Source organism: Indicator indicator, chromosome 12 (assembly GCF_027791375.1).
Source record: "Indicator indicator isolate 239-I01 chromosome 12, UM_Iind_1.1, whole genome shotgun sequence".
Lineage (NCBI taxonomy): Eukaryota > Metazoa > Chordata > Aves > Piciformes > Indicatoridae > Indicator > Indicator indicator.
In genome coordinates, this window is record NC_072021.1 from 16,789,783 (window position 1) to 16,802,063 (window position 12,281).

Below are 12,281 nucleotides of genomic sequence, written 5' to 3' on the forward strand. Positions count from 1 at the left end.
TGCAGTGAAGCAGTTGGAGAATGTCTGAAGTCTAAAAGTTTGGGAAGTTTGGTTTGGGAGGTTGGGAGAGGCCAAGACATTGGTGTTATGGGAAGAGTGGGCAAGGAGATTTAATTGGTCTTTCAGGAGTCTTTAGCTATTCCTAGAGACACTTGGAGAAGTCAGTCTTGAAGTTATTGTATGTGAACATTCAGAGGACAGTAACTGTCCAATAAATAGGTGTATTGTTAGAACTGGGATGTAGTATTGAGGAGAGAGATGACATCAGCAGATAACCAAAAATACCGTTCTTCTCATTTAACCTCATCTTTGTTGTGTATGCTGATCTCTGCAGTAGTTGTTACGTATTGGATTATCAGATTTCCTACTGATGTTGCTGTTGAGTAATCCTATCAAAGAACGTGGGGATAATAGTACCCCAACGAGTACTTAATGAAACATTGTTAAGGTTTTAGTCACAATACAGTAATAGCCTGTAAACGGAAATTTTTTCAGTCTGCTCTCTGAAAACATAAAAGTGATTCGTTTTGATTGACCATGGCATGGCATTTGTGTTGATACCTAGTCTGTAGTGGAGGTGTAATGCTAATGTAATTGCTGCAGCACTTTAGCAACCTTGTGAAAGCATTGCTTTTCCTTCTGTTCTTTGCAGCTATAACTGTGTAGCTTCTCTTGCACAAGTAACATAGGCAGTGATGTAAGAAATGGTTGCAAAATGTTATCTTCATCTGAAGTTGAAATGTAAGTTATTAAATGATTTATCTGTGCCTTATCAGAAGGAAACTGTAGATTAATTAGTCCATTTATTTAAAAATAAACCCAAAGTCTTGTGTCCAGGTAGCCTTTGCAGTACAGGCAGTGTGTGTTTTTCATTTTTCACAAGTGTGCTCTCAATTTCTCTATTCAATAATTTGTGCAGATAATTTCATTTAACATACTTTTGTTATGGAATATGGATAGTTCTGGTAGTTTGTTTTCTTTTGTTGGCTACATATGGAATGAAATGTTACAAATGCTTCTGTTAAGGAAAAGAACATAGCTAAGTCCTATATCAAAACATTTCTTTAAGACTTTTTTTTTTCCTTTTCCATTGGACATTGTGTTCCAGATATTCACACTTAATCAAATGCTTGAAACAGTTTGGTAGATAATGAGTTCTTTCAGAAACAGCTAACCTACTTACTGGTTGTATTCCCTGACTTCAGTTGAACATTTAACTCAAAGGCAGATTTTATACTAAAATGAAATTGCTTGGACTACAAAAATTGTGTGATTCGGATGAGAATACTTGCTGACTTTAAGAATTTATTTTACATGTAGCTATGTTTGTGATTTCTATGGTTTTTTTTTTTTTCCTTACTCTTTTCTCTTGTTCATACCTATCCAGTAACATTTTCAAGGTTTACAATAGTTACATTAAACTGAGTTTTACTGGCAGATTACCAGATCCTCATATGATTGACAGTAAAATGCAGATTAAGAGAGCAAATTAAAATAAGGGTTTTGACAAACATATTTTCCCCACATTCTTCCCTTACATTGCTAAACTTCACAGAAGTAATTTAAACAGATCCTCCTATGCTATTCTGTCAAATACAAGGTAGAAAGAGACCACTCTTGATTTAAGAGATGCATGTATTAGATATGTGGAAAGTCTTTTGTGCTTTGGCCTGGTTTTGGCTACGTGAAGTGACTGGGTAACTTCAGAATGTTTCTCCAAATGTGTTCAATGCATTGTTTGCTTCTTACTAAACTATATAGTAATGTTTTGTTTCCTCATCTTTCCAAACACCATGTGGGTTTTTACCAGATGCCTTTGCAGAGACTACCATTCTGCAGTTGATGTGTACTGGTGGCTTCCCTAGTTTGTGAGGTGAAAGTAAATTTGAAATAGAACATTTGAATAGTGATTGTCTATTTTCTTTGTTCTTGGATGCTAATGCTTTGAGTTAGGTTGTTTCAAGTCTTTAAACAAACGATCCATTCCTCCCCCCAAACAAAAAACTTCTAAAATTGTACTTTTTGTTTTGAATAGAGCTTCCTTGCCAAGTGTGGGAGGAAAAACTGTACTTGAAATGGAATTTAAAATGGGTGAATTCTTTGCTTATATTTAATGTTCTTAATGCATTTTAAGAGGCAGATAATCTCATTTTGTGGTTTGTTTTTTTTTTTGGTTTTTGTTTGTTTTTTTCACAACAGTTTTGGGAAATTCATTTATTTGTCTTTTGCAATTCTGGGTGTGTGTTTGTTGTGGTTTGTTTGGTTTGGTTATTTTTCTTTTATTTCCTGTATATAAGAAGTAAGTAATAGCAAGACTGTTAATGAGAAGGGAGGATTTATTTCTTGAAGTACAGTTCTTCCTAAATCTATCTATATAAATATTTCATGAGCTAAGCATTCTAGTGTTTTTAGTGAAAATTAAGCCATAGTTCTAATTAATAACTTTCTCTATTCTTTCTATCCAATATACCCTTTTCCTTATCTGGAGTGTGTTTCTCATGTACCCCTGAGACTTTTAAACCCTAAATGGGACCTTCCACTTAATGAAGCATTTTCATAATTGCTTTATTTTATAGGCAGTAGTGTGTCGGTGTGAGCTGAAATTCCCCCCCCACCAACAATAACCAGGCTAGCTCAGTCTGGAAGCAAATGAAAAGCTGTATTTACAAGCAGAGTCTAAAATCTACAATGAAATGCAATGAATATGTACAAATATACAAAATTCACAACATTCACAAATATATACAATCAACAGAAAAGCACAACCGATCTCCCTTTGCTTCCCCACAAGGGGACCCTCCCAAAGGAGCCTCTCTCTCTCCCAGGAGCTTCCCCCCAGACTCCCCCTGGACAGAGAAGCAGAGTTGGTTAGAGCAGAAAGTTGTTAACTTAGCTGCCAAGGTCAGTACGTGTTATCTTCAGCCAGAAGAGAAGAAGAAACAGCAGCCAGACAGCCCAGCTACTGCCCCCACTGCAGAACGCAGAATGTGCAGAATGCCTACTTTGTTTTGGGTAATAGTTCTTAAACATTTCTATCTATCCAATGGAAGTGTTTAGAACAATCGTTATTTTGCTTTCTTACACCCAATAGTGACTTATTTACATTCTTTCACTTTCTCTGTTCTGAACTTTGCAAGGAAAAATTAAAAAGACAGTTTCAAACCATCACAAGTAGAAACCCTGTTAGTTTGCTGACAGTATTGTTGACTACTTGCAGTGTATCATAGAATCATAGAATCAAGAAGGCTGGAAGAGACCTCAAAGATCATCGAGTCCAACCTGTCACCCTACACCTCATGCCTATCTAAACCATGGCACCAAGTGCCACGTCCAATCCCCTCTTGAACACCTCCAGGCATGGTGACCCCACCACCTCCCTGGGCAGCCCATTCCAATGGCCAACCACTCTCCCTGTGAAGAACTTTCTCCTCACCTCCAGCCTAAACCTCCCCTGGCACAGCTTGAGACTGTGTCCTCTTGTTCTGGTGCTGGTTGCCTGGGAGAAGAGACCAACCCCCTCCTGGCTACAACCTCCCTTCAGGTAGTTGTAGACAGCAATGAGGTCACCCCTGAGCCTCCTCTTCTCCAGGCTAAACAGTCCCAGCTCCCTCAGCCTCTCCTCATAGGGCTTGTGCTCAAGGCCTCTCCCCAGCCTCGTTGCCCTTCTCTGGACATGCTCCAGCAATTCAACATCTTTCCTAAACTGAGGGGCCCAGAACTGGACACAGTACTCAAGGTGTGGCCTAACCAGTGCTGTGTACAGGGGTACAATGACCTCCCTGCTCCTGCTGGCCACACTATGCCTGATGCAGGCCAGGATGCCATTGGCTCTCTTGGCCACCTGGGCACACTGCTGGCTCATGTTCAGGCGCCTGTCAACCAGTACCCCCAGGTCCCTTTCCACCAGGCTGCTCTCCAGCCACTCTGACCCCAGCCTGTAGCTCTGCATGGGGTTGTTGTGGCCAAAGTGGAGCACCCGGCACTTGGATTTGTTGAATGCCATCCTGTTGGACTCTGCCCATCTGTCCAGCCTGTCAAGGTCCCTCTGCAGAGCCCTTCTACCTTCTAACAGATCAACACCTGCTCCCAGCTTGGTGTCATCTGCAAATTTACTGATGATGGACTCAATCCCCTTATCCAGATCATCAATAAAGATATTGAACAGGATGGGGCCCAGCACTGATCCCTGTGGGACACCACTAGTGACAGGCTGCCAGCTGGATGTGGCACCATTCACCACCACTCTCTGGGCTCGGCCCTCCAGCCAGTTCCTAACCCAGCGCAGAGTGCTGCTGTCCAAGCCACAGGCTGCCAGTTTGGCCAAGAGTTTGCTGTGGGGGACAGTGTCAAAGGCCTTGCTGAAGTCCAGGTAGACTACATCCACAGCCTTTCCTACGTCCACCAGGCTGGTCACCTGATCATAGAAGGAGATCAGGTTGGTGAGGCAGGACCTGCCCTTCCTAAATCCATGTTGGCTGGGCCTGATTCCTTGACCATCCTTCAGGTGCGCAGTGATTGCCCCCAAGACAATCTGCTCCATGATTTTCCCTGGCACTGAGGTCAGGCTGACAGGCCTGTAGTTCCCAGGTTCTTCTGTCCGTCCCTTCTTGTGGATGGGCGTCACGTTGGCCAGTTTCCAGTCTTCTGGGACCTCTCCAATGAGCCAGGACTGGTGGAAAATGATGGACAGAGGCTTGGCCAGCTCATCTGCCAGCTCTTTCAGCACCCTAGGATGAATCCCATCAGGTCCCATGGACTTGTGAATATCCAAGTGACTCAACAAGTCTTGAACTAATTCCACATGGATTTCAGGAGTACAACACTGCTCCTTGACCCCATCGACCAGTTCAGGAGGCCAGTTATCCTGAAGTCCTCCTGCCTTACTGTTGAAAATGGAGGCAAAGAAGGTATTTAGAATCTCAGCCTTCTCCTCATCCTTAGTTACAATGTTACCCTCCACATCCAATAAAGAGTGGAGGCTCCTCTTGCCCCTCTTTTTAGCATTAATATATTTATAAAAATGCTTTTTGTTGTCTTTCACAGAAGTGGCCAGTTTAATTTCTAACTGTGCTTTTGCCTCTCTAATTTTTCTTCTACATGATCTAACAACATCCTTAAACATATCACTAGTTGCCTCCCCCCCTTTCCAAAGGCGATAAACCCTCTTTTTTTCCCTTAAATCCTTCAGGAGCTGCTTGCTCATCCAGGCCGGTCGTCTTCCCCGCCGGCTCGTCTTACAGCATGTGGGAACTGCCAGTTCCTGTGCCTTTAGGAGCTCCTGTTTGAAGTAGGTCCAACCATCCTGGACCCCTTTCTTCTTAAGGGCTGTTACCCAGGGAACTTTCCGAATAAGTTGCCTGAACAACCTGAAGTTTGCCCTCCGAAAGTCCAAAGTGAGGGTTCTGTTACTGCTCCTCCCTATTTCCCTGCATATTGAAAACTCCACTATCTCATGGTCGCTGCACCCTAGACAGCCTCCAACCATCACATCTCCCACCAGCCCTTCTCTATTTGAGAACAGCAGATCAAGCAGAGCCTTACCCCTGGTAGGTTCACCTAAGAGCTGCATCAGGAAGTTGTCATCCATGCACTCTAGGAACCTTTTGGACTGTCTCCTCTTGCTGAATTAAGTTCCCAGCAGATGTCTGGTAGGTTAAAGTCTCCCACAAGGACAAGGTCTGATGATCTTGAGACGGCTTCCAGCTGCTTATAGAATATCTCATCGGCCTCCTCGTCCTGGTTGGGTGGTCTATAACAGACTCCAACCAGGATGTCAGTTTTGTGCGGCCTCCCTCTGATTTTAACCCACAAGCATTCAACCCTTTCTTCTGCAACCTCAAGTTCTGAGGCATCAGAGGATTCCCTAATATACAGGGCTACTCCTCCTCCTCTTCTGCCTTGCCTGTCTCTCCTAAAGAGCTTATAACCCCCCAGTGCAGTACTCCAATTGTGAGAATCATCCCACCACGTTTCTGTGATGGCAACTACATCATAGTTCTCCTGGTGAACCAAGAGTTCCAGTTCCTCTTGTTTGTTGCCCATACTGCGTGCATTGGTGTACATGCACTTCAGCTGGGCTGCTGATTTCACCAGTTTGTGTGGTCCTCCCTCCTCTCCAGGGAGACTGGTTTCCACACCCACCCCCTTCAGATCTAGTTTAAAGCCCTCCCAATGAGTCCTGCCAAGCCCAGTGCCAGCACCCTCTTACCCTTTCTAGATAAATTCAACCCAACTTGGTCCAGCAGGTCGGGTGCAGTAAGAGTTGCCCCGTGATCAAAGAAGCCAAAATTCTGCTGCTGGCACCATCTCCTAAGCCAACTGTTGATGGTATGGGTTTTCCTGTTTCTCTCAGTGTACACCACTGCTGCTGAGGGAACTGAGCAGAACACCACTTGAGCTCCTGCCCCGTCAATCGATTTCCCAAGGGCCTTAAATTCCTTTTTAATCTTCCTGGTGCTGATCTTTTCAATTTCTTCACTTCCAGCCTGGATTACCAGCAATGGGTAATAGTCAGAGGGCTGGATTAGTTTAGGTAACCTTTGGGTGATGTCCCTCACCCAGGCCCCAGGTAGGCAGCACACCTCCCTATGGGATGGGTTGGGACGACATATGGGTCCCTCTGTTCCCCTCAAGAGAGAGTCTCCAATAACTATAGCCTTTCTCTTTTTCTTTGTAGCACTGGTCCTTAAGGTTTGGGGGGGCTGCTTCGTCTTTGGCATCTCCTTGATTGGTTCCTCTACAGTACTCTCATCCACATTGCCCTCATTTGTGTATTTATAATACATGATAAAATTTTCATATTTTGGCTATTACAGAAGAGTTTCATGGGGGATTATTTCAAATAATTGTCTTCTCCTTGATTCTAATGCTTTATAAGAAACACAAACACAGTCCTATATCAAGTCAATGTTTCAACTACTAACTTAACCCAACACAGGAACAGGTGCCAAGGGTTGGAAGGGACCTCAAGGATCAGCTAGTTCCAACCCTTCTGCCATGGGCAGGGACACCTCACACTAGATCAGGTTCTCAGAGCCACATCCAGCCTGGCTTTAAAAACTTCGAGGGATGGGGCTTCTACTACCTCCCCGGGCACCCTGTTCCAGTATCTCACCACCCTCATAATGAAGAACTTCTTCCTAACATCCAATCTGAATTTACCCACTTCCAGTTTTGCTCCATTCCCCCTAGTCCTGTCACTACTTGACATCCTAAAAAGTCCCTCACCAGCTTTCTTGTAGCCCCTTACGATAATGGAAGGCCACAATAAGGTCTCCTTGGAGCCTTCTCCTGTCCAGATTGAATAGACCCAACTCTCTCAGTGTGTCTTGATTGGAGAGGTCCTCCAGCGCTCTGATCATCCTCATGGACCTCCTCTGGACATGTTCCAGCACATTCTTGTAATAGGGGCTCCAGAACTGTATGCAGTACTCAAGGTGGGGTCTCACCAGAGTGGAGTAGTAATGACAGTAAACGCTTTCAATTTTTAAATACGAAGATGCAGACTTTTTTTCAGCTGATGTTTAGGTAATTGTCTTTTCTACACTGCAAAGGTCATGACTTCTTTAAATGTATCCTTTGCTTAATTTAAGAAAAAAAAAAAAAAAAAGCAAAACCCAAAAAACCAGAAACTTGTAGCTGGAAAATAGTCGTTCATTGTGCATCTATTTATTTCACTGATGATACCCTAAGGAACTTGGTGTACCAGTGAGGTTGTTGCTTTCATGTGCTTCTTAATGAATCTGCATTGATTTCTTTAGGATTGCTAATTTTGAAGCAGTTGTTTTCTGTTAGTTGTTAATTCTCTCTATGTATGCATCATCCTAAACCCATTTGGGAAAGTTAATCTTTAAGAGCAGTTCCATAGAAAGTGAAAATCACTCATATTGGTACGTTGTCAATAATGTCTACTAAAACCATTACCATCATAACATAGGAGGTTGCACCTCAAGATGAGCAGACACTTATTTACAGTGAGGGTGATAGAGCACTGGAACAAGGTGCCCACACAGGTTGTGAAGTTTCCATCTCTGGATGCTTTCAAAACCTGCCTGGATGAGTTCCTGTGTCTCCTGCCCTAGGTGATCCTTCTTTGGCAGGGGGATTGAACTTGATATCTGGAGGTCACTTCCAACTCCTAACATTCTGTGATTCTGTGATCATCCCTCCTTTCATTCCTTCCATTTGTTTTGAACACTTCATAGCCAAGCAATGAACAAGTTTTATTTCATCCATTCATTGTCAAAACCTGAAGAATTTATTTTTTAAAGCTGTTGTCATTGATGGGTGCACAATCTGGATGTATAACACAGGAAATAGAATATTTTTTAGAGATTTTCTTCCCAACAAAGCTTTGGTATGCTTTTAAGCTATACATGAACATTTCATTGAATGTTAAAATGCAGTGAAATAGGTTTTTCTCAGATTTTATTAAAATATGGCTGTTGTTGTTATTTACAGAAATAAGTTTGCAACTGGTTTTCCTATCAGTTGATTAACCTTCATGTGCAGCATTGTTTGCTGCTGATTTCTCAGTCATGGGACGAAAGGGTAAGGAGGCTCATGCTGATTGTGCATGCAAGTGTCCTATTTTTTAATGCATGACAACAAAGAAAATTTAATTTTTTGGGAGGGAGGGTAAGTTTTCCACTTTGCTGTTAGATGCATGTCTCTGTGGAGTTTAGGGTAAACTGCTTTAAAAAATATTCTGTCCTTCCCTTTACATGATACATGGACTTTCCCACTGTTGACCACTAGGATCCACTTCCTGCTTTCTTGAATAGGAGTTTCATGAGTGAATGTATTTGTATAGTGTGAATATTGCAGTAGTCCAACTTGCATGCTTTTAATTCAGAGCAAAAAGGTTTCGTTGTAGTAAGGAGCTGTTTCATTGTAGTAAGGAGCTGTAATTTACTTGTTCAAATAAATGAGCTCATGAAATTAATGCTGAAGTTCTGGTGCTCTGTGTTTAGAAACTTCATCTTTCAAATATTAAATAGCTTTCCTAAACTAGAAACGTGGCAGTAGGAATTAATCTTCTGTAAAGATTTTTAAATCCCCAGTAACTATGTGAGAAAAGGTAATATTTGATTTCAGAATATTTTTTATTCCTTATAAAGTCAGAAATTTTTTGTTTGTTTGTTTGTTTTTAAATAGACTTCTTAAAAGATACCACAGAGTCGGAGTAGAATTCTAGATCCCAAGATTTAAAAAAAAATGTTGGCGTCTGCTCAGCCTTCCTTTTCATGTCCAGCTTGAGCTCTGGTGAAAGTCTTGTCCCTTTCATTTTCCAGGAGCACAGTTGTGATTCTAAATTCTAGTTGGACATGTGTCAGTATTTTACTTGTTATGGTTTGTACTTTGATTTCACGTGGGCACCTGCAGTCTTGCATCTTGGCTTGCAAATGCTTACTCATTCCTAGTAGGAGAACAAGTAAGGAATTTCAACCTAACATTTAGCTATATCATGGTACTAAATTACTGCTACTTCCTGATATGTATGTTAAGCTATTAATATGTAAGGAAATAAGTGAAGATAAATATTCACAGATGTTTTGTGGTTGTGCTTCTGTAGTTCTAATATGTAATAATTTATGCACTTAAAACAGATTAATTTTCATTAAATAAGAGCATAACTGTTTAATGATTAGAAAAAGGCTTTAAGATGCTGATACCCTACTTTTGAACTTCATAGGTAACAAAATATGATTAGTTCTTAATTATAATTGATCTGTGTCTGATACAACTGAACTAGCAGTGTTCTCTTGTATATGATAAATGCAGTGCAAGCTGGATCTGAGACACTTTCTGTGTATGTGTGTATTTTGTTGTTTGGTTTGTTTTTGGTTTTGTTTTTTTTAATGAGCTTATGGTGTGTTATTGACATTAGTTTAGACATGAGCTTAAAGTTCTTCAGAACTGACAGAACGTCAATTTTGCAAATTGTATCTGGACCCATATTCTTGTCCTGGCCTCCTGTTGGTGCCCTTTTTTTTTTTTTTTTTTTCTCCTCTCATCTTCAGAATACACACATATAGAAGGGGTGTTGCTGTAAAGGCAGAGGCATAATCCACATGGATTTCTGTAGAAAAACAGAAGTGATCAGCAAGTGTTAAAACAACAAAATAACTTTCTTCCTTGCTAGGAAAGGGGACTGTGTCCAGTATTCTGAGAGGAAATGCAATGGGATGGAGAGTGTGGAATGTCTAGTTTAGAACTTTCAAAACTATAACTGGGGACAAAGGAGGTCCCTATCCACTGTCTGACTTGCTGCCTGGAGCTAGAACTGCAAAGAAAAAGTATGATCAACTTGAGAATCTGGGACAAATTTTGTAACCTGGTCTTAAGCAGCAGTCCCCAAAGCTTGCTGAGGCATTTAGCCAGCATATTTTTACCTGTAGATGGTCAATCTGCTGATCAGAAGTGCTGTTTGAAGGCTCCAGTGGGAGACAGTGACCTTTTTGGAATGGTTTTTGTCACTGCCCCCCCTTAAAAACTGCTTATTATAAACCTCTGGCCACCCTGAAGATAGGCTAAATGCTGCTTGTCTTGGAAGGAGGCTGCTGAATTAAATAGTAGGTAAAGGATATTGTGCTGGCTGTGTGTGTTACTGGGTGAGACCTTCAAGTACAGCAGTTTTTTGTTACCGTTTAAGGATCTGCTCAATGCTCTACTATGTGTCTGAATGGAGGAATAATGCCCAGTCGTGCTTGGAGATTGTATTACACAGCCTCATTTTCCCTCCCCTTCTCCTTTAGTCCATTAGTTTGCTCTGTCCCCATTTTGCACTGATTTATGAAATGCCTTGCTGTGAAATTGGCATTTGTTTAGAAACAGGAGTATCATACAAAACCTCGCTTTTTCCCCTTCTCTAGTTTTATCACCTAGAATTAATTTCCTGATTGCAAACCCAATATTGAAAGTGGGAATGTACCCAGTTTGGATTATTTTGTGCTGAGAACAGGTTATCCATGACAGCTGGAATGGAGAGAAATAAAGGAGATTTATTTAGTTATGTCTTTCCAGGTGTCTTCGAAGTTGGAGGAACAAAATTTCCTTTTGTTACTGCTTTAGTGGTGAGAAGTGAATGACCTTGTAATGACCAGCTTAATAGGAAGATAAGACAAGAACTAAGAAGTAAAATTCATAATAAGCCATAGAACTTATTTCATTCAAACCAGATCAATTTTAGATATTCTTAATCCTGTATTAAAAATAGAGTGCTGGTATTATCTCCGAGTAGGAAAGGAGGAGGTGGTGTAGAGAACAGATAGGAGCAAGTAAAACGAAGTTACTATGTGAATACATTAAAGGTGGGGGAGAGAGGAGACTATGGAAACACTGCAGGCAGTGGAACTTGTGAAGAGTGCAACTGGAGAACTTAATGTAATGGAAAACTTCCTTTTAATGGATTAGAAATCTTTAAAAGGCACTGTCCTAAAGATAATAACTTCCCTGGGGACTTCTTGTAATTGCTAATGGTTCTGGAAAGAATGTTTCATTTTGAAGAAGCTTAGTGCTATGCTTATTTGGACTAGGTTGTTTTAGGTTGGTTTGTTTGTCTTCCCTGCTTCTTACTAGTAGCTTGACATACATTGTCAGTTTTTGTTTTCATAAAAAGCTTATATTCAAAGTAATTTTTGCCTACATTTCACTGTATCATGCTGTGCATCTCTTCTATACTGATTCAATTGTAGAAGGCACCTAGAAGTCATATTATGCCAGAATTAGCTTTATAATTATCTTTACAGTTCTACTGTAAGAACAAATTCTTGGGGAAAAATTGGCTGGTTGTTGTTTGTTCATTTGTGTTTGTTTTTTTTTTTTAATTACTTGTTTCAAATTATCTGAACACCAATATATTTTTAAAAATATATATAAAATTGCAACAACTAGGTAGTGGATGGAATTTTCCACATTGGCTGTTAGTGAGGTTTTGCTGTTATGGTTGACATGAAGATGAATATTGTTCTCAAGACAGAAATTCCATCTCCCTGTTGGACATTTTCTTTGCTGCATTTTGGTGGAGAGAGGCTAGAAACCAGTTGTTTAGAAGTCAACAGCACTAGTGTAGAAGGTGAAGAGGCTTGTCTGGGGGATGGGATTTCCTGCTATCAAAATGATGAGTCCTCTGTTCTCTCTGGGAGTGTGTTACAGGGACATGGCCATGGCTGATGAGTGTGTCCTTACAGAAGTTGTTCTTTTTATAGAAGCTTGAAGAATGTTTTTAATTACTTCCCTTACATGGCCAGAATAATTTCCTTGGTCTAAAACATTTGATT

General features: G+C 41.0%; 1 protein-coding gene across 2 annotated transcripts in view; it reads left to right on the forward strand.

Annotated features, from left to right (window-relative positions):
* Nucleotides 1-10,695: 10,695 nt before the first annotated feature.
* The window catches only part of EFR3A (EFR3 homolog A), a 43,183-nt gene continuing 41,597 nt past the window's right edge, over nt 10,696-12,281 (forward strand). For both annotated transcript variants that reach the window (XM_054385645.1, XM_054385646.1), the window contains exon 1: nt 10,696-10,705. In XM_054385645.1, coding sequence (XP_054241620.1) covers nt 10,696-10,705 — 10 coding nt within the window. The remainder of the gene's footprint in view (nt 10,706-12,281) is intronic.